This window comes from Lygodium microphyllum, chromosome 5 (genome assembly GCF_053477565.2).
Source record: "Lygodium microphyllum isolate KBCC chromosome 5, Lygodium_microphyllum_v1.1.10, whole genome shotgun sequence".
Classification (NCBI taxonomy): Eukaryota; Viridiplantae; Streptophyta; class Polypodiopsida; order Schizaeales; family Lygodiaceae; genus Lygodium; species Lygodium microphyllum.
The window spans coordinates 59,192,241-59,212,025 of NC_141139.1; the positions used below are offsets into that span (position 1 = coordinate 59,192,241).

A 19,785-nucleotide genomic window follows, 5' to 3' on the forward strand; every position below is an offset into this window, starting at 1 on the left:
CCCTTTGAACAATCCTTCAGCAGACTACCTCTTTTTCTCTATTGTGCTGTGCTCCAGAAAAGCTATGATGCTGATGAAAAAGATAATGCAAGCTGTCAATAATTGAATACAAATAGAGAACCAAAGGCTTGCTGCAATCTCTGAATATGAAGTTCGTTGATTTATTGCAATGAGGTCCTCATTTGTGGCACTAAACATGTTTTAAAGTTAAAAGGCTCATATAGTAGGTGATCCATTAAGTGCTTCTGTGAAGGAGTTGTAGACTGGGGAAATTTGACTCAAAACAGATCACCTGAAGTTCTGCTGTAATAAGGCAATACATTAGTTAAATACTTGAGGTATTAGATGAAGAATCTTCAGAATCATGGAAATCTGAACCTGTGTCATGATCTTTAGCAAGACTCAAATCACGTGGGTTTTTGGTTTTGGAATTGGGAGATAGTGCATTGTGTCTCTTCTTTGCATCCTTATCTCTTTGATTGACAGGACACTTCTTTGGATTAGGGAATTTTGTAACAAGGCACTTCAAATTGGGTAATTCGAGCTCAAATTTGGTAATCGATGAGACACGGATTATTGATTCTGAATTCTGTAATCCCACCTTTAAATGAGTGGACAGTCCTGCTTCCGCAGAGAAGAATCAATCATAACCAGAATTGACTGAGAACAGCTGTTCAAACTCTTCGTCTTCTTCTTTCCCTGTGGCTATGCTGAGGAAATCCATACAAGAATGTCTTCACGTAATTGGCTGCAGAACTGTATTTCTCAGCCTCAAGGCCTCTCTAGCACCATCAATGCCATTGGCGCATTCAACGTTTGCCTCAATTCGATTCAGTGTGGTCGCCTAGACATGCGACTTCCTCTTTTTCTTCTCCAACCTGTTTTCCATGCTTTTTCTCCCTAGACATTCGATCCTCTTTTTCCTTCGAGCTTAGTTCCATGTTTCTCCATTGTCCACGAAAGCTTCTTATTATCACCATCAGGCACAAATGAATATGTTGATTTTGGATGCTGATGGCTTAAATAGAATTGTGCTCTCTGTATATAGTTAGCAACGCTCTCATCCCATCCAGCAGCTCTGCGGTGCAACAGCCTCCTCTATTGCAGTACAAATCCAACAGCGGAGACCATCGGTGATAGAGAGTGAGAAGTGTGTAGAAATCCAAAATTCCCTTGACAAAGAGGACAGAAGAAGAGTCTGAGCCTGAGCCTGGGCTTCCCACGATCAAGCGAGCGCATGTCTCGGTTGCTCGAACGGACGATGAGGACGACGATAGCATGGTCGCAAACAACGAACACTTGTTGCATCTAGAGGCTCCCTCGACAAGTTTAACAAACAGAAGAGATGCTCTCCCGTCGTAGCTACAACTCGATCCGCATCTTCTGCAACTGCTGCAATAGCCCGCTGCTTCACCTCATCAAATTCATCCATGTTTGTTACCTCATGATCACTGAGCTGTGACAAATAGACAAGACCCTGCTTTAAGAAGCCATTCAATTGGACAAAGATGCTAAATGGCCGCACAGATTGGACTTTAGCGCGATGAACATAGTATAGCTCTGGTAGTTCTACATCAGCATTTCCTTCGAAGTTGCAGAGCCCCCTCCGATTGGCGAAAAAAAAATCTTCCTTTTCCTTCCGTCCTGAACTCCCCTTCGAAGTTTTCCGCGTCCTCTGTTCTTCTCCACTCCTGAATTCTCTTCTGAATTTGTCGAGCCTCTCTGTGATTAAACAAACTCTTTCTTTTCCTTCTTTTTCGTAAATCTCCTTCGAAGTTGCAGAGAGCCGTCCCTGATTGCGATTCCCCTCTTTCTACGTCGTTCAGGCCACCATCTTTATATCCTCAAAATTTGACGACCTCCAGTTCTCCTTCCACATGAAACAAACGTCGTATTTTTGCTCTTTAGAGCTTCAGCATCTACCTACTCTCTCTCTCTCTCTCTCTCTTTGTGGATCTTTGAGAATTTTCTATCTCCCTCCATCTCCCGTCGATCCTCTCCAATGCTTTTCTGTTCTTTCCTTAAACTGTAGAATCTTCCCTGTCTTTCGAATCCGCTTTTTCCCCCCAAAATAGCCTTTTGCTTTTCTTTCATTTACTATTCACAATCCCCTTCCGCTTAATAAAACGGCGGGTCCTGCACCGACCTTGTCAAACAGCCCATGTAATTATAGTGTTTAATAGTTGGACAAATACCATACTCCTTGTCCATAGATTCAAAAGACAATAGACCTTTATCTATAAAACCTGCATGACTACAGACAACGAGAACACTAACAAAAGTGATACTATCTGGCTGAATACCTTCAATTCCATCAGTTGAAAAAGATTCAGAGCATCCTCACAAAGCCCAGATTCAGCATTGCCAAGGATACCCCGAGATTAGAGCATTCCAAGAGACAACATTTGGTATTTTATCAAACAATTCTTCTGCTTTTGCGAATGCACCACACTTAGCACACATGCTCACCAATCCATTGCCTAGCACAATAGCATGAGTTTCCATTAGCCCCATCCTCCGTCTCAGCATGTCAAACAAGTTCCAAAACAGTATGAACCTTTAGTACCCTTCACTTAATACCAAAAAGATCCACTTATTCCATATGTAAAAGTCTTATTTGCTGATTGTAATATAGTTGAAACCCATGTCCAATGGCTGACAACATCTAGATAGACACCCTCTAATTACATGTGATGATAAGAAGCAAGTGCCTTGATAAATGATCCATGTTCAACATAACCGTTTTGGTGGATTCCACATCTCGAATGCGCAGCAGTTCGACACCGGGTGACTTTTTTGGCTTCGGATCTTTTTTCTTTGGGGCCTTCTGATAGTTTTGTACCTCTGGCTTATATACATCAGCCATACTTTGCCATGGTCATGAAGAAGAAGGCTGAAGAACTCGATCACTCCTCCTAATTGCCCTCTTCGATCCTTCACGCTGATCATTATCTCTTTTTTGCTTCTCTTCAACAAGCACTTCAAATCCTTGAGATTTTGCAATATAAGCATAGATAGAAAAGACATCAACTCAATCATTCCATACAGTCCCTTTTTTGATTGTATCTCCTATGGTTGAAAGTGTGGATGATGAAGCTTTACCTTTCTTTTTTGCATGTAGTGCATAGGACCATAAAGGAGATTTTTCCTTTGGCAACTGCTCCAATTGAAGACCATAGGCAGTAGCTTCTCTTGCCACCTCTCGCATCACATAAGAAGAGCAAAAAAGAAACTCCTCCAGTAATTTTCTCATATCTCCTTTACCAAAATTTGGTTCAATTGGTTACTCTGTATCTCGAAAACATATCATCTTGTCCTTCCAGACTACCAACTTCAATCTTTTTTCCTCTTCAAAATCTTGACAGTCCTTTCACTCATGGTCTGGACTATCGCACCATATGCAACAGCAAACACGATCATTTTTGGAAATATTTATAGGAGTAGAAGAGGTTGGGATGGAAATTGGAGCTAAGCTAAGTGGTTGCTGCTCCCTTCTGGTCATCTTAATTTGAAGATCTTTTAAGTTCTTTGAAATTTTCTCCACCATGTCTTCGACATTCGGTTTGGCAAATGGTCTGACAACCGCAACAGGAATAGGCATAGTCATAGGCATAGAAGTAGGCATATACACATGATGAAAAATAGGAGAAGAAGTGGAAGGAACAATAGGAGAAGTAGGAGAAGACATCGCTAGAGGTGTTTGCATGCTGTTCTACAAGCGAGCCTTCCATCTCCACCTCTTTGTCAATGTAGAAACCAAATGGACAGCATCCTGCCAATTAGTGTTCAATCCCATAGGATGCGTACGGTCTTCAAGAAGCTCTCCCAACTCATCATGAAGTGAAGGATTAGCTGCCTGTAAGAATAACCCCACTTTCTCCAAGTCTAAGGCTCTTTTCTCTAGTGCATCTAACTGGTTGTATCACTCTCCAAACTCCCGCAACAACTCAGAAGCAACAAGTCCTTTGTTGGACTGATAGACCCACTCTCTAAATGTCTTCCATATAACAATACCATAATCCTCTAGAAAATATTCATCTTTGATCGCTTTCTTGAAAACATTCCAATTTTAGTCTTGCATAAACAAATCTGCCACTCTAACCCACAAAGCAGGCATGACAAGGCATAGGAAATAGTTGCTCCAGTTGGTAGGAACTGTGAAGAAGTGCATCTAGCTTTCAAAGGCTTTAAGATAGGCTGAAACATTCTGGCCATCAAATAATTTAGATTCACTAACCACAACCTCAATCGCTTTGGTTGCACCATGAGTATGCTCTTGTTCTTGATGCAACATTAATTGTTGATCCAATTGTTGCTGATATAACTCTTGTTGCTGCTACATCGATAATTGCATTTGTTGATTCTGCATCATAATGGCTGAGAAAAGAGTTTGCAATAAATTCTTCATCTCATCAGTTGAAAAGGAAGAAGTAGTTGATGATGAAGCTGGATTGTTCTCGATGATTAGAAGCGACACTTTCACGTGGGTTCACCAGATGTCACATGGAATAATATGCACGGAAGTTCGTGGAAGTTGCTCATCGTAGGAACACTTAGCAAGATGGGAGCAAAAAGATTAAGAAGATTACTCAAGTTAAGATAAATACGTGGAGTAAAAGAATGGTTAGGATTCTCATTCGAACGATTTCATGTATCGGCATGATATGGAGAAGTAGGAATACAAAGACTTTAATCTTCTTGATATGTTCTCATACATAGATTTCTTGGTTGCTACATACAAGGGATAGAATGGAAGAAGTTCAATGAATCAATTCACAAGAGAATTTCTGAGTTTTGTCACAAGAGAGCTTCATATATCATGAAAAGAGAAGCGAATTGAAAGACAATGTTGATATGGTACTTTAAGGTTCAAAGGCCTCTTCCACTTAGCATGCCTCTCAACATTACTTCAGGTCATCATCTTCAGAGATAAAGCTCATGTTGTCACCACCTTGTTATGACACATGAATAGCTAATCTTTCTTTTCCCATAAACATGCATGTTGAGGACTGTTGTGTCCCGTGGTTCATGTATAAAGTTCCTCTTCTTTAGAATGGCATCTTTGTTCTCATGAAAAGGCACCAAGAAGCAATAAACTCTCAACATGGTATCACTCCTTGTCATAGCAAAAGAAGCAACAAATCTTAGCCATTCAAAAGGAACAATAAATGATCATACAAAAGAGATGAAGTTTGAATAAATGATCACACAAAAGAGATGAAGAAAGTTGTTGAGTCGTTGATGAAGAGGGGACTACATATCCAGTTGTAATGCCGCTGATTGTTATTTCTCTCCGAGCTCTCTAGGCAAGGAATTGAAAGATTAGACTTGAAGATTTTAGGGATGACTGTAGCTCCTCATGAGAAGGAATGTGATTTTCACCCTCCACCCTCCTTATGTCGTCGACTCATGTTGGTGGAGATTTAAGATAAGCCTATCAGCTCCAGTACGAAAAAGCATCTTGTTGATGCAGTCTTTGCCCACCATCTACCGTCGAAACGCCAACTTGCTCACCATCTTTAATGATCTAACATCGCTTCTCTTTGCCAGTCGGATTATGCCGCCCCACATCGAACACCGCTTGGAGGCCGCAGTCGGTTCAGAAGACAATGTGCTTCTCCATCTTCATTGTCATCTCGTCTGTCGTCTCTTCAGCTTCATCATCTCTGCCTTCATCATCACAGCTTGCCTTTGTATGTTGCTTCATCGTCACCTTCGTCTTTTTCTGCTGCTTTTTGTCACCTTCGTTTCCCTCCTTCGTCACACTTCCCTCCCTTCTTCATCAGCTTCCCCCCTTGCGTTTTTATAGCTTTCTCTTTCTCTTCTACGGCTCCCTGAAAATTCCAGACCAGACCTTTTTCCTCGGAATTTTTTTTCGATATTCTGACATCAACGATTATGTCAGTCATGCGACCATCATGAGCTTCAAAAAGCTTTTGATTATTTAAGCTTTTTCCATCGCCATCATTACGTAATGGCGTTTGCTTTATTAACCCTTCAATTAATATCAAATTCATGAAATAATGCCATTGCAAGCCATTGCAAGACAATTTAGCCACTGAGGCATGCTTGACAGTGAATGGAGTAGCTCTTGATGCATCACCAAGCTTTACAATAGGAGTTGTACTTCTTCAATCACTTCAATATTTGTGTTTCTACAGGAGTTAGTTGCCATTTAAAAGCTCTTCCTTGAACAGAATTCGAAACTAACTGCTTTTCCTTTCAATGTAGTAGCATACTTTGATAACTGCTCAGATACATGTTGGTTTGGAGGAATAGCATTTAGCAACACAACACTTACATGGGATTCCTTTAACGCTTCAACTTCATTTGTACCATCTCCACACACCAATGTTGTACGCCCAACCAATTTAAGGGTTGTAAATATAAGCTCTTTTTGATCAAGTCAAATTTGAGTGAAAACCTTGGTAAATAGAATGAGCAAGGCTTCATTTCACCGAAGTATGGTAAGACTCTCCTAGATATGCAGAGATCATGGGTAATAGATTAAGTCAGAACTTCTCTATCTTAATAGGGTAGGATGTCTTTAAATAAATATATATATATATCAGGTTAAAACCACTCAATTTTGTTGTCCATTTTCTGTGAAGTTAAGATCAATAGAGCATTTGACAATATGTGTACTTGAGATGTCACATGGCAAGTAGTCAAATCTTGTCCTCCTGTAAACATCACATAGTCGTGTGAAGAATGTTTCAATCACAATTCCAACAAAAGAAAGATCTACCTCAATCAATTGTTGGTCCATATTGCATAAGTCACCAATTGGCATATTTGACAGTTTGAAAGTTTCTTGTAAGCTAAGCCAACACCCAAGATCCTTGATATGCATAACTTTTATAAGACTCCACATATTTTGGAGGAACGACAAGAAGCCCTTTTTGAATAACTTTTGGATCCCCCTTAACAAAAGTAAAGTAGGAACATCGTACTTGTACTACTGTGGACATTCTTTTTAGGTGAGATGAAAAATGATCATGTCACTCTTCTTCCATGCAATGTCCCTAACAAAAAAAAGAGATTTGAAATAGAACTTCATGCTCATCATTCACTCATGAAATTTGCAAACCAGAATCCATGCTATGCAATCAATCAAACAATGCTTATAAAAAAATTATGAATGCATTGAAGAAATTGTGCCTAGCCTAACTACAGGTGCTCATGTGTCATGCAAATGCAAACACAAAATATACACACAATGGAAAATAAACTCCTAATGATGCTGACTAATGTGATCAATTTCTTGGCGGAAAACTTTGCGCTCAGATTTGTAGTGGTGGATGCGCAGCATCACGACATTGCATTCAATAATTTCTTATGAAAACTTGTAAAAAAAAAACTCTAGGAAATCGTTATCAGAATGATGTAAGCTCCTTCTAAAAAGGAACCATATTTTATTTGCATGTATTTTCATGTCCTTTCCGATAAAGATATGATTTTGAGTTTAGGAAGACTAATGCAGCTACAAACCATGGCACTTAAAATTCATAAAGAAAATTTGGAACATTTGTGATTCATGTGGTCCTTGAGATACTTATGCAAATGATTTATTTCTACCAAAATACTTTAATTTATGTAAATTTATTAGCTGGTGCACTAGGACGTGCGCTAGGACGTACGATGAATGCCAATTCATTATTCAAACGAGAGACTATTAACAGGTGCTTTTGCACTATTATCATCCTATATAGTAATTTAAATCCAAAAAAGGGATGATTTTGAGTAGTGCAAGAACTTTGACATTGTGTCATGTCACTACCTGGATGGAATGTGAAAAACCTGAAGTGTTGTTAAATGCTGAAACGATTAGATTTTTTGGTTGATTTTTGTTGTTTTTGAGGTCTGAATTATTGATTTTTTATGGATTTTGAGTGATGATTGGTTGTTTTGGAAGTGATTGAAAGTGTTTTGGATGATATTGATTATGTTTTGTAAGCTCATGATGATTCTCAGTAGAAATATGACGCTCTATGATGTTCTGATACGTTCTGTTGAGGTTCTGATTGGTTCTGATACCTTCTGTTTTATTCTGATTTTCTTCTCTATGAAGTATGGATTGATGATTGATCAAGGTTGAGGTCTTTTGAAAGTTTATTGAATATTTTTTTATAGTTTGGGATGGTTTTAATATGAGTTATGAGGTTGTGATGTTCTCTAATGACCTTCTGTAACTCTCTGTTGATCTTTTATAAATCTTCTATAGAGCCTCTAATCTGTTCTGTTCTATTCTGTTCTACTCTATAAATCTTCTGTAGATCTTCTGTAAGTGTTCTGTGGAATGTATGTGTGACATTGGAAAAGTTTTCCAACTTTTGGAAAGGATGAATCTAAGTTCAAAAGAGCTAAAACAAATGGAAGAAGTAACTGCTCAAGACTGAAAAGAAGACTGAAGTGAAGTGATAGAAGCAAGCTATTGTGCCCTTTCATACCTCCCATACCTCTTGGGAGGTGCATCCAGGACCTAAGAAGGATTATTGGGAGCCATTATTGAGTAGCTGCTCAAGACTGAAAAGAAGACTGAAGTGAAGTGACAGAAGCAAGCTATGAAGAGATACTGTAGTGACTCTAGTGCCCTTTCATACCTCCCATACCTCTTGGGAGGTGCATCCACGACCTAAGAAGGATTATTGAGTGCCATTATTGAGTATTGTATTAAGGAGTTGATGTACTATTGATTGAGAGAGAGAGAGAGAGAGAGAGAGAAAGAGAGAGAGAGAAAGAGAGAGAGAGAGAGACAGACAAACAGACAGAGATAGTCAATTCTATCAAAACAATGTATCTATCTATGAGAGATTGAGAGAGAAAACTATGACAACAATGAGGATGAATACTATGTCATTATTTCCATTTAGAAGTGGTATATTCTCGTGTATTTCTTGTTCTATTGATGGATTTTATGAAGATGTTGAAGATTATGGTTGATTCTATTAAATCCGTGGGAGATATCTACTATGATGCTGCGTGAAGATTTGTTCTTTTCCTTGTTGTGGTTCTCAAAGGAATAAAACAAAAGATTGTTGATGTTACATGATAGATTTTCTTGCACTAGAAACCCCTTTTCCTTGGTATTCCTCTTGGGGTTCCATGTTTTTGGTGTGCAGCCAAGGAAACTTGCCATCAATAAGCATCTGAAGAGGCTGAAAATGAAGGAAATGGCATTGCCAAGAAGAGGAGAATTCAATGGATGCTTACAAAGTTCCTTCTTCCACTGAAGAGTTGGAGATTATTATTTCCAAAGCCACTTTCTACAAGAATTTCATCCCACAATGGAAGAAACATATTACTATCATGATGTAAGCTCTATGTGATGGACTATTTCCTCTTCCAGTTGAAGCAACAAGGATGTGCATCTTGGTGATAAATTGTTTGGGAACAAATTGAAGAGCAAAAACAAAGAGAATGACCATCCATGGAAGGCTTTGCATTCATTGAGAAGTTTCCAGACATCATCAAGTAGGAAATCGTGAAGAAGCTTTAGGAGTCATGGTCTGTGGAGGTTCACAAAAATAAGAAAGAAAAGAGTTGGAATTTGTTCGTGGATGCTCAACAGTAAGATACATGGGATGCTTGGTGCAGTGACAACCTCTTGTTTGTTCAATTAGGAACCCATTGGAAGTTGGTAGACAGAGTGTTTTTCACAACATACATTGTTTAAACCCTCAGAGGTTGGTATTATTATAATGATGGCACAACAACAATCCTAAGAAGAATGAGTTTAGATACTTTTAGAATAGAATATCTCCCCCTCTGTAGTGGTTTGAAATATAAATTCAGAGATATTGAAAAGAAGGAGGTAGAAGAAATGTTGGCTAGAGAGTCCTCTAGAGACTAAAGCCCCTCTGATTCTATTCTGTTGAGTACAGATCAATTGGTTGGAGCCAACCCCCTGATGAATGATGCAATCAAGAGGCAAGCGCTAGAACGAGTCCAGAGGTATGTGAGAAGAGAAAATGCAAGAATCAAAGTTGAGAACGAGCTTGTAGTAGAAGCATCTTTTGACGCCTTAAAAGCACTCTTTACAGAAATCCATATGGCGACTCAAGGTCCCCTTCCTAGTCAGATTTTTCCTCGAAATATTGATGACAGGCCAACAAATGTAGTCCCATTGTCAATTTTTAAGGGAGAGTACAGGCTAACAATGCCAGAATCCCTGAGCATTGATGACTAATATTCCCCGCCACTTTCAAGGGCATGACATTTCAGTGGTATGAGAGACAAACAGCATGAACTTTTGGCACATGGGATGACCTGAAGTTGGCATTCCTCATTAAATTCAAGTGTAAAGGTTTTGAATAGAGGATGTGAGAGGAGTCCATGAACTTAAGTCAATCCTCTCGAGAAAAAGTAGAAGCTTATGTCTCACGAATGGAATCCATCCTGAAGAGATGGACCAATCATCATTTGGATGAAGGCATCCAGAAATGAGTATTCCTCAGAGGCTTACAACTAGAAGCTCGCAAGTTCTTGGAATTAAGAAGACCAGAGTCAAACTGCAGGCTGCAGTGGAAGGTGCAAGACTGTATGATGAAGTTGAAGCAAGGCTATCAATGACTCCAGGAAGAGGATTCTTATCTACTTCCATGCCAAGAATGGTATACTTACCAAATGCAGTTCCAGGGACAGTTCCCTACCCCTACCCCCAAATGCAAACAATGCCGCAATACAATGCACCTAATCCACAGTGGTCGCAAATGACAATGCCTCAAATGATAGTTCAACCACAACATCAATTGTCTCAAAGAGTTCCTCCAATGGCAACTCAACAAGAGTGGAATCCTACCAGCTTTCCAAAACCCTACTACAAGTACATCAGGAGGTGAAAATCTGAAGAACTACCTATCTAACTCAATTGCAAGTATTAAGAAAGAGCTAATGGATGTGATTATAGAACAACTACATACGTTGAAGGTGAATACTACTAATATATCCACTTCTGCGGGAGGTGGGAGAGATGTGATGCATTCTAATACATGGTGCAGAAAGTGCTATCAAGTAGGACATTTAGCCATTGAATGTACATGAAAACCAACCATTCTTGGAGCCTTCTATTCATACTGTTTGAGAAAGAACCATAGAACCTCCTGTTCATACTATTTGAGGAAGAACCATAGAGAGGATACATGCTATCTGAAAGAGATGCACGAACGAAGATAGAAAGATGAAAATGCAAGATTCAACATGCTAGAATCCAAAATGACAAATTTAAAGAATTTCATCTTCACACGTACTCTCTTTTCTTGGGGTTTAAGAGGGGATGGATCAAATTTCAGAGGACAAAGCATTGGCATTCCTTTTCTTTTAGACTCAATAGCAGTGGTCTTTATGGTGGCTGACTTACCATTACCATTGCCATTGCCATTGCCATTGCCATTGCCATTGCCATTGCCATTGCCATTGCCCTTGCCCTTGCCCTTGCCCTTGCCCTTGCCCTTGCCCTTGCCATTGCCATTCCCCTTACCATTGCCTTTACCCTTTCCCTTGCTTGTGCCCTTGGCCATTGAAGTTTTGGGAGGAAGAGGGGAGTCAGGATCATATGGTGTGATTGCCTTGTCCAAAATCAACTCAATGCATCTCTCCCTTATCCACCAAATATACGAATCAGGATAGTCTCTACACTATAAGAATAAATGTTATAAGTTAGTGAAAAGACATCATGATAAAGGTCACATAAAAATCAAATAAAATTAATAACTTACATTCACTCCTTCTATTTGTAACAACTTTGAATCCATTGTTCTGCAAATATTTGATATAACTCTCCATCCACAAGAATGCACATCGCTTTGCAATGGTACTTCTTGTAGAAGAAACGTATAAGGCTTTTGAGGATCAGCAAGATCCTCATATGTAGTATCCAAAAATGTAGAAACAAGTCTACCAGCACTACAAAAGGAAGCTTTATTAGTTCAAAATCTTTTTTGTAAATATAATCAAAGCAAGTAATTTTCTTTCAACATACATTCGTGCTTGGCCATGAACACCACTGAGAGAGTTCATAAATATAATTTCTCTAGTAAGAAAATTGATATAGATAAGACTCCAATGCCCTTTGCAAATTCAAAATAGAGGTGAGCAAAAGGGTGAAAGCAAATGAATATAGATTTTTCTCTACAGAAAAGAAAAATATCTTTCTACATAAGGGAAAAAGATGTGGTAATTTGTCACACTATCAAAAGTACAAAATAATGATGCAATATTAGACCCAGATCTTGCAAATAGTTCCACTGAGAGAAGTGGATCAACAACATATATGGCTCTATGGATATCGAGAGTGAGAGAGGAGACGAATGCCCTATAGTCAATAGCAAAAGCTATTTAAATCGATCAAAATCAATACAAATTACATATAAAATATACTTGAACCTATAAGCCTTACCTTATATGCAACAAAAAACAACGGAGTCAGATAGTTGGACATCCCTTTTCTCCAACATGGGCTTGTCCTTTAGAGATATACTAAGGTAATCCTCCTCAGGTTCCGCAGAAACATTCTCAAGTATTTTCCCATACACTTTACCCAACCTCTCGTAGTTGATGGGACCAAGTGATGCGGCTTTCCTCTTGTAAACTTCGTCTTTAGTTTCCAAGACCTCCTGCCTTTTTTCTCTCAAGATAGACTCCTACTGAGTGGCACCCCTTGCAGAGTAAAGGTGAATTACATCCTCAACCTTTAGCTTTTTCCCTTTCCTGGACAATTTCGGGGGAATGTTAAGGATTTCAAAGGCTTTTTGATCGTTGGAAGGCAAGGGCCTCAACACTTTATCGAACCTATACCTGATTCTGCTGACCATGCTGAAATCTTTATTCATTAGGGTAATTCTATGAGCATGCGCAACAGCAATGAAATCATCGTTCATGAAATCAATGAGAAAATCTTTTGCAGCCTCTTGTAGAGCAAGAATTGCTGATAATTGCCACTTCTTATGAAGACCAGAGACAATTGCCACTCTAGACAATTTGTTAGAGATTTCTTTTACAACTCTTATGAAAGTAGCCTTTGGAATCACGTGCTCTGTAGCTCTCTGGGTTTTTCTAATCTCATTGAAACACCTCTGCATGTAGAAGAACCGAGACTTCCTCTTTTTCTTTTGTGGCTTGGGAGACTCATTGGCTCCAGCAGAAGTAGGCTTGGGTGCAATCGGAGGGGATGAATCCTTCGTAGGGGAAGTCTCACCCTTTGCTTCTTCAACTTCAGGAGAAGAAACATTCTCTGCACTGGAATGCTGTAACTCCATGGAAGATGCCAGGCCAACACCTGGTGTAGGAGGGATCTCTGTAGAAAAATGCTTTAAGGCCTCTGATGGCCGGGCCTCAACAATATTTGAAGAGAGTTCCTCCTCAGATTCATGAAATTGTAACTTCCTTCTACCCCCACTATCCTTCCTATCTATATAAAATTTTCTTGCAGTTTTCCTTGTCCTTGCCATGCAGAGGAGGAAATAAAAGATCTAGAAAGACAAAAATGAGATAGGAATTTTCTAGAAAATCTGACAAGAGGGCAGCAGGCACGATACGGTGCGAGGTCCAGGAACAAACAAACAATACATATGTTAGCATTCGCATCGTATCAGAGATGAGGACAGCGCAAGAAGAAAGCCCGATATGACACGAGATGGCAATTAGGTAGACCACTGAAGGATGCCCTCGCTCCGTATCAAACAAGCATCCACAAAACGCCGCAGGTAGCAAGAAAAAGGCCACGAAATGGCGCGAAATGAGGAAACCTGGGTAGACGTTTTTTGACCTTTGCTCCATATCGAACAAAAAACCCCAAAACAGTGCGAAATAAGGAAATCATGAAAGAGGCAAGAGCACCCTTGCTTCATATCGGGCGATGGGAACTGATACGACGCGATAGAACAAGGATGCAATAGGCACAGCACTGGGATCACTCCGTATCGGGCAAGCATAGTGCGAGAGCTCGAGAGAATGTAAAGTGTGCACGTAAGTAAAAGGGTCCCTTATATACCCTCGTCAACCATGCCACATGTCAAACACGTGTCTCGCATTGATTGTCCCACGTGTTCGCCTAACATCTATATGCCACATGTCGACTAACGATCGGTCCATGTGTTTGCCACGTGTTTGTTGGCCACGTGGCGCCCAACGGCTAGTGCCATGTGTCGATGCCCAACGGCTAGTACCACGTGGCATTATTGCACACCCTACATAAGGAGGTTTTGGTCATCTATATGGCTTTTTCGGCTGCCTTTGCGGACTTCTCATTATTCTCCCGATACGGTGCGAGAGCGAGTGTTCATGTTTTTTGCTTTTGCCTGCTCGTGTCGTTTTGGGCTTAGCTATTCTTGTCTTGCTTAGGCATGGCATTCATTTCCAGACTCCTAACCCGATACTGCACGAGGGCGAGTGGTCCTCGCTGATTTGGGTTTTACCTTATCACGTCGTTTCGGGCGCGGCCCTTTGCTTTTAGAGATTCTGGTTTGCATTCCCGATACGCCGCGAGTACCAACATCCGTGTTTGGCATTTGAGTCTCATTGTGCCGTATCGTGCAAGCGTTGGAAATATGTCTGAACCTATAGATTTTCTGGGCTCCAAGGTTTTGCTAGGGACTAGGAAAAGGAGAAGGCTTTCTAGAGGCTCAAGGCTTCAACATGTGATGAGCCTGTGCATTCTGTTTCTTCCCCATGCTCTTCCACCAGTGTCAAAATGCCAAGCACATCTCCAGGGAAGGGAAATTCTGCAATGAGAGTTCTTGGAGTATCAGAGCTTACTGATGTCACTCCATCAGAGAGGCTTCTTGACTTTATCCTTCAGAATGGCATGGATCTCTCTTTCTATGGAGTTGTTAAGAATGTCTTTAATCCTGATTGGGACCTTGACAATGTTTTGCAATATTATAAGAAATATTTTTTGGAGGACTTTTTGGAGTTTGAAAATCTAGCAGGTCCTGCTATTGAAGTTGATACAAAGGAATATGTCCATGTTCCCATTGGATCAACAGGCAATGAAAAGTCAGTGTTTACTAAGAGGTGGTGCCCACTCTCTGGACAGGTTTTATGCAAGAGACATATTGTGCTCCACTCATTCCAAGAACTACAAGATTATGTCAAAGTCTGTTGCTTTTATTGTTTTCACCCTTGTCAAATATCCTCTGAAAGCTGATGAGCAAGAGTTGGAAGGAGCAAAGTCTGCTAGCTTTTGTATGTTAGATGACCTGGAAGATGAAAAGGAAACAGAGGAGGTTGTAGATGCAGATTTTGAGGCTTCTATTTGCTGAGAAGTTGGATGTTGCTCACTTCAAAGCTGAGACCATCATTGAGGAGAGCCAAGGAAATGCAAACCCTACAACTGATGAGAGTTCTCACTATACTGTTCCTTCTCTACCATCTATACCTTTCAAGGACAAGGAGTACATTTTACTTTCAGATATTAGAAAACTTTTCAATATTAGGGAAGATTATTGTCTAGCCATTATTGGAAAGGCTTCTGATGCTGCAAATGGGATAGTTGACACAGAGAATGAATCAAAGGAAGAGATACTCAAACTTGATAAAGAAACTGTAGATGATAAGTTTATTGATGTTGGTGAGGCCCTCTCTCTTTGTTTTGGAAAGGCAAAAGATGCTGAGAAAGAGTTGAGTATTACTGATGAGGAGTTCGATCGCATGCAAAGCCAACTTGGGATTTCCAATTTTGGAAGAGAGGAGTCTGAATACGTTAAAGAATTGATAAATACCAATGGGACATCATCATCAATAAATTTATGGAATCCAGTTAAATTGGAGTATGATGAAAACCAAGTGGTAAGATTATTTTGAATTTGCTTTTACACATTGGTAGGTTTGAGTTCCATGCTCATTTGGTATGGGTGTTATTTGCAGTTGGAGATTGCTAATTCAGATAACTTCTTAGGATGTGGAAAAGGATCGAGAGCTGGTGGTAGTACATTGAAAGACATTGCACTCGGCCACTACTTAGCTAGGATTGACCCTAATTTCTTTTTAGTACTTCATAGTAGTTTCTCAGAGGATGCAGCATGGCCCATATTTTGTATTAAAGCTCTTACAAGGCTTCTAGGTTTCTCAGGATTACAATATAATGCCCACAAAGTAATGCTTTTGGAAAAGATTGCAACAATTAGGATTTTTGGCTACGGTCCAAGTTACTCTGCTTCTAGAGCAAGATACTTTTTGGCCTTCACATCCTATGCCTTGGCTGCAAAGCGAAGTGATGTAAAATCTATAGCTGGCTACAAGAGAAGAAAATTTCTACATTATAGAGGAAAGATCCATGAGGAGGAAGAGAATGTGAGAGTTTTGGAAAGCTAGCTTTGTATATATTCTATCTTATATATAAAAGTATGACTGCTCATGTCTCATTGCCATCTTTTATCTGCATTCCTTGAAGTTGTTGTCGAAAAAACCAATTGAATAGCTCCTCCAAAGCATTGCTTTTTGTAACTCCTCCCCCATGCCTTGTGCTTCGAAAATAACTTGTGCGTGCTTGATAGTGGGATTTTTCCATGCCTTGGCTACTATAAGTTGCTAAGGGGCCATGCTCCTCCACAAAGTAAGGCCCATGAATATGAATAATATGCTGCAATACAAAGTAACACTTATTTTATACCAATTGAAAAACCTGTCAAAATAAACCCATATTAAATAATTGTTAATTTACCAGATAAAAAGTGATATCTTTTTCTCCCCATGCCTCTTTTATCGCCTGAACAAGATTTGTGATTGATCTTTTGAACTCTTCCACATATGTATATGTTGTCTTATGTTGCCTGAGGAGTTTCAGAAAAACATCAAGATGTATCCTAACCTCCATTCTAAGAAACGCAAGCCTCAGTGTGCTTGCAACATTTGTTGTGATCTCACATAGCTCTCTCCAACACTCCCAAGCCGCATTCACCTGCTTTCCTGAATGGTTTCCTAAGAATCGTCTAGCTTTTGAGCCTCCCATAGAAACATTGGCCAAGATAGCTCTTGTTTTTCCTAAAAGTATTGGATCCTTTCTCAAGTGAACTTTGCCTCCATAAAATCCCATTTTCGATAGTAATGCCTCGCATTTATCAATACACTCATTTGATAAAGATAATGGCTTAATGGAATATGCGTAGTCAAGATGCAACCTGAGAAGCTTATCGATTATTCTAATCTCTGCCATGCAAAGTACAAATATGAACATTCTTAAGAGAGATTGAAAAAATGGGATCCCAGATGTCTTCTATGTTTTTAAATTTACTCAAATCTATAGAGTCTCTATTTGGGGCTTTTCTTACTGGTCACAAACTACTCCAATCTTTGGATCCAACACTTTCCATGCAATAAATGCAAGGATATTTTTCATTTGCACCATTACATATTCCAAGAATACATTTGATAGTTTTTAAATCAGCACTCATATGCCATTCCACATTAAAACTACCAACCCCATCAACTACCAACATTTCGCCTTCACTTTGAGACTTAATGATATTTGGAATACCTGTATGGTTGAAAAACCATTTCAACATTTGATGATTTTCAATTGGTACCTAGGCTGCACCAATCCACCAAATCTCCATCTCGGATTGGATCTTATGCAATGGAGCTTAGCCCTCACCATTGCTATGGTCCAATGCCATGTTCATGAGGCAAATGCTAATTCTTTCCATCTTCTGTCCCTTTTGAATCTATGCTTCATCCAACTTCAAGGCAAACTTTAGAACGCCATAACTTTCTTCTACTGTGATTTTAGATCAAGCCATGTATTGCCAAACGCATTGTAATAAAAAATTGCTTTTTTTTTTTGGTTTTTCATAGGACATAGACCATTTGATGTGAATGTAATCTCCAAAAACATGTGGAATCTTGCGATTCATGGCAATTCTTGCAGTCAAAACTGCAAGGGCTCGAGGCAATCCAAATACAGTTACCCTATCGCGTCTAAGATTTTTTAACCATAATCCAGAGATAGCACGATAACCTTTCCGACTTATACCCACAATATCACATGTCTCTACAATTTCATTTGCTTTCACTATGCCTTTTAAGTCCTTCACTAACTCTTTGAGAGTTGGACCTCTCAAATCCGCATTTTCGGGTGACTTAAGAATCCTCAAAATATCTTTCTTATTCATGGTTTCCTTCAAAAGTTCGATTCTTTCCTCATTCTCTCGGATATTGATGCCTAATATATTAGAGACATATTTCTTTGTAAGATTTAGTCTCCTTTTCTTTGCTCTCTCACACAAGTTGGTTATATTTTTTTAATGGTCTCTTCCTCTCTCTAAATCCTACTGGAGTTTCTCTCAAGCCTATTAGCTTATCCTGCAATGACTTGTTAACATTTTTCAAAACATCAATCTGACTCGTCAACTCTAAAATATTTGTTTGTGCAGTTTCTAGTGCTTTTTTCATTTCGTGCATTTGAGCTATATATGTGTAAGATGCAGAGTATAACCTCATACAGTAGCCAAGCATCCCATTGTAACCTTCTCCAACATATCTTATATAGTCATGGACATTGAAAAAAGGAGGTGGTTTACCTGTAAAAGGATCCCTGGGATAAATATTTCCGTCCACCCACAAATCTATATGCTTCATTCCTTGTGTTCGCAACCTGTTTGCTTCGATCTCATCTATCAATACTCGATGATGTATACTTCTCCAAGATGTGTAAATCGAATCTAGCTAAACAGTTAGCTTGTATTTTCATGTGCTTATGCCTGTGTTATTTGAAGAGGTATTGCTAGACATTTTAGCAAATGAACTGAGCAAGAATCTCACAGTGATAGGAAGCAAGTGCAACAAAAAGAATGGCGAAAGAGAATAGTGTGTAGAAAGAAAACGCGGGAGCAAACAAATACAATTTTCGTGCTAAAATCTCGAAAATACAAAATCTCTCGAGTTCCAAGACAAAAACGGCCGAAAAGGTGACCCCTAACCTGGATTACAAGATGAGGGCAATTAATGGCCGACCTCTTCAATGAACCAAATATTCTCTCATTAATCACATTTGGACAACCAAATTTAGAGGTTTTATTCTTCCTAAACCTCAACTAATTAGCAACTTAATCACTTTCTTACAAGCCGTTTTTGAAGCGTTTTCGGCCCTAATGTTCTACCATCATCTCTCTCTCTCTCTCTCTCTCTCTCTCTCTCCCTGTTCCTGTTCTCCTTCTTTTTTTTTCTTTTTTTTTTCTCACCTTCCTCCTTTCTCTTCTCCTTCCTCCTTCTTCCCCTTCTTCTTCTTCCTCCTTCTTCCTTCTCCTTCTTCCTCTTCTCCTTCCTCCTTCTTCCTCTTTTTCTTCCTCCTCCTCCTTCTCCTTCTCCTCCTTTTTTTCCTCTTCTTCCTCCTCCTCCTCCTCCTCCTCCTCCTTCTTCTTTTTCTTCTTTCTCCTCCTCCCCCGCTCCCCCTCCTCCCTCTCGATTTCGCTCGTGCCTTGGGCCGCCGCCTCAAGCAGGTATAGTCCTGCTGTCCTGCATGCTCGCCGCCATTGCCTTGTTCCACATCCAGCCCTATGACCCCCTCTTCGAGGTCGTCTCCATCCCTTTTTGCAGCTTCCCGCTCCGCTTCTACACTGACTCTCTACCTCCCTCCCGCCGTTTACGCCGCCCCCCACCATTTCGGGCCTCCATCCTGCTGTTTAACCCTCCCCACCCCGGTGTCCTTGCCCACCCAACCCCCCATTGTCCCCCCTATTGTCCACCCCCTTCTCCCCCCCCCCCCCCCCCCCCCCTTCAACAAAAAAAGAAGAAGCAAAAAAACAAAAATAAAGGAAATAAAACAACCCCACCTTTCTTTGGCCCCCGTTC

General features: G+C 39.9%; 1 protein-coding gene across 1 annotated transcript in view; it reads right to left on the reverse strand.

Annotated features, from left to right (window-relative positions):
* Positions 1-1,225: 1,225 nt before the first annotated feature.
* Positions 1,226-19,785, reverse strand: part of LOC148035870 (uncharacterized) — a 53,493-nt gene continuing 34,933 nt past the window's right edge. The window contains exons 4-5 of the mRNA XM_087678854.1: positions 2,143-2,246; positions 1,226-1,813 (exon numbers count right to left, since the gene is read on the reverse strand). Coding sequence (XP_087534980.1) covers positions 1,226-1,813; positions 2,143-2,246 — 692 coding nt within the window. The remainder of the gene's footprint in view (positions 1,814-2,142; positions 2,247-19,785) is intronic.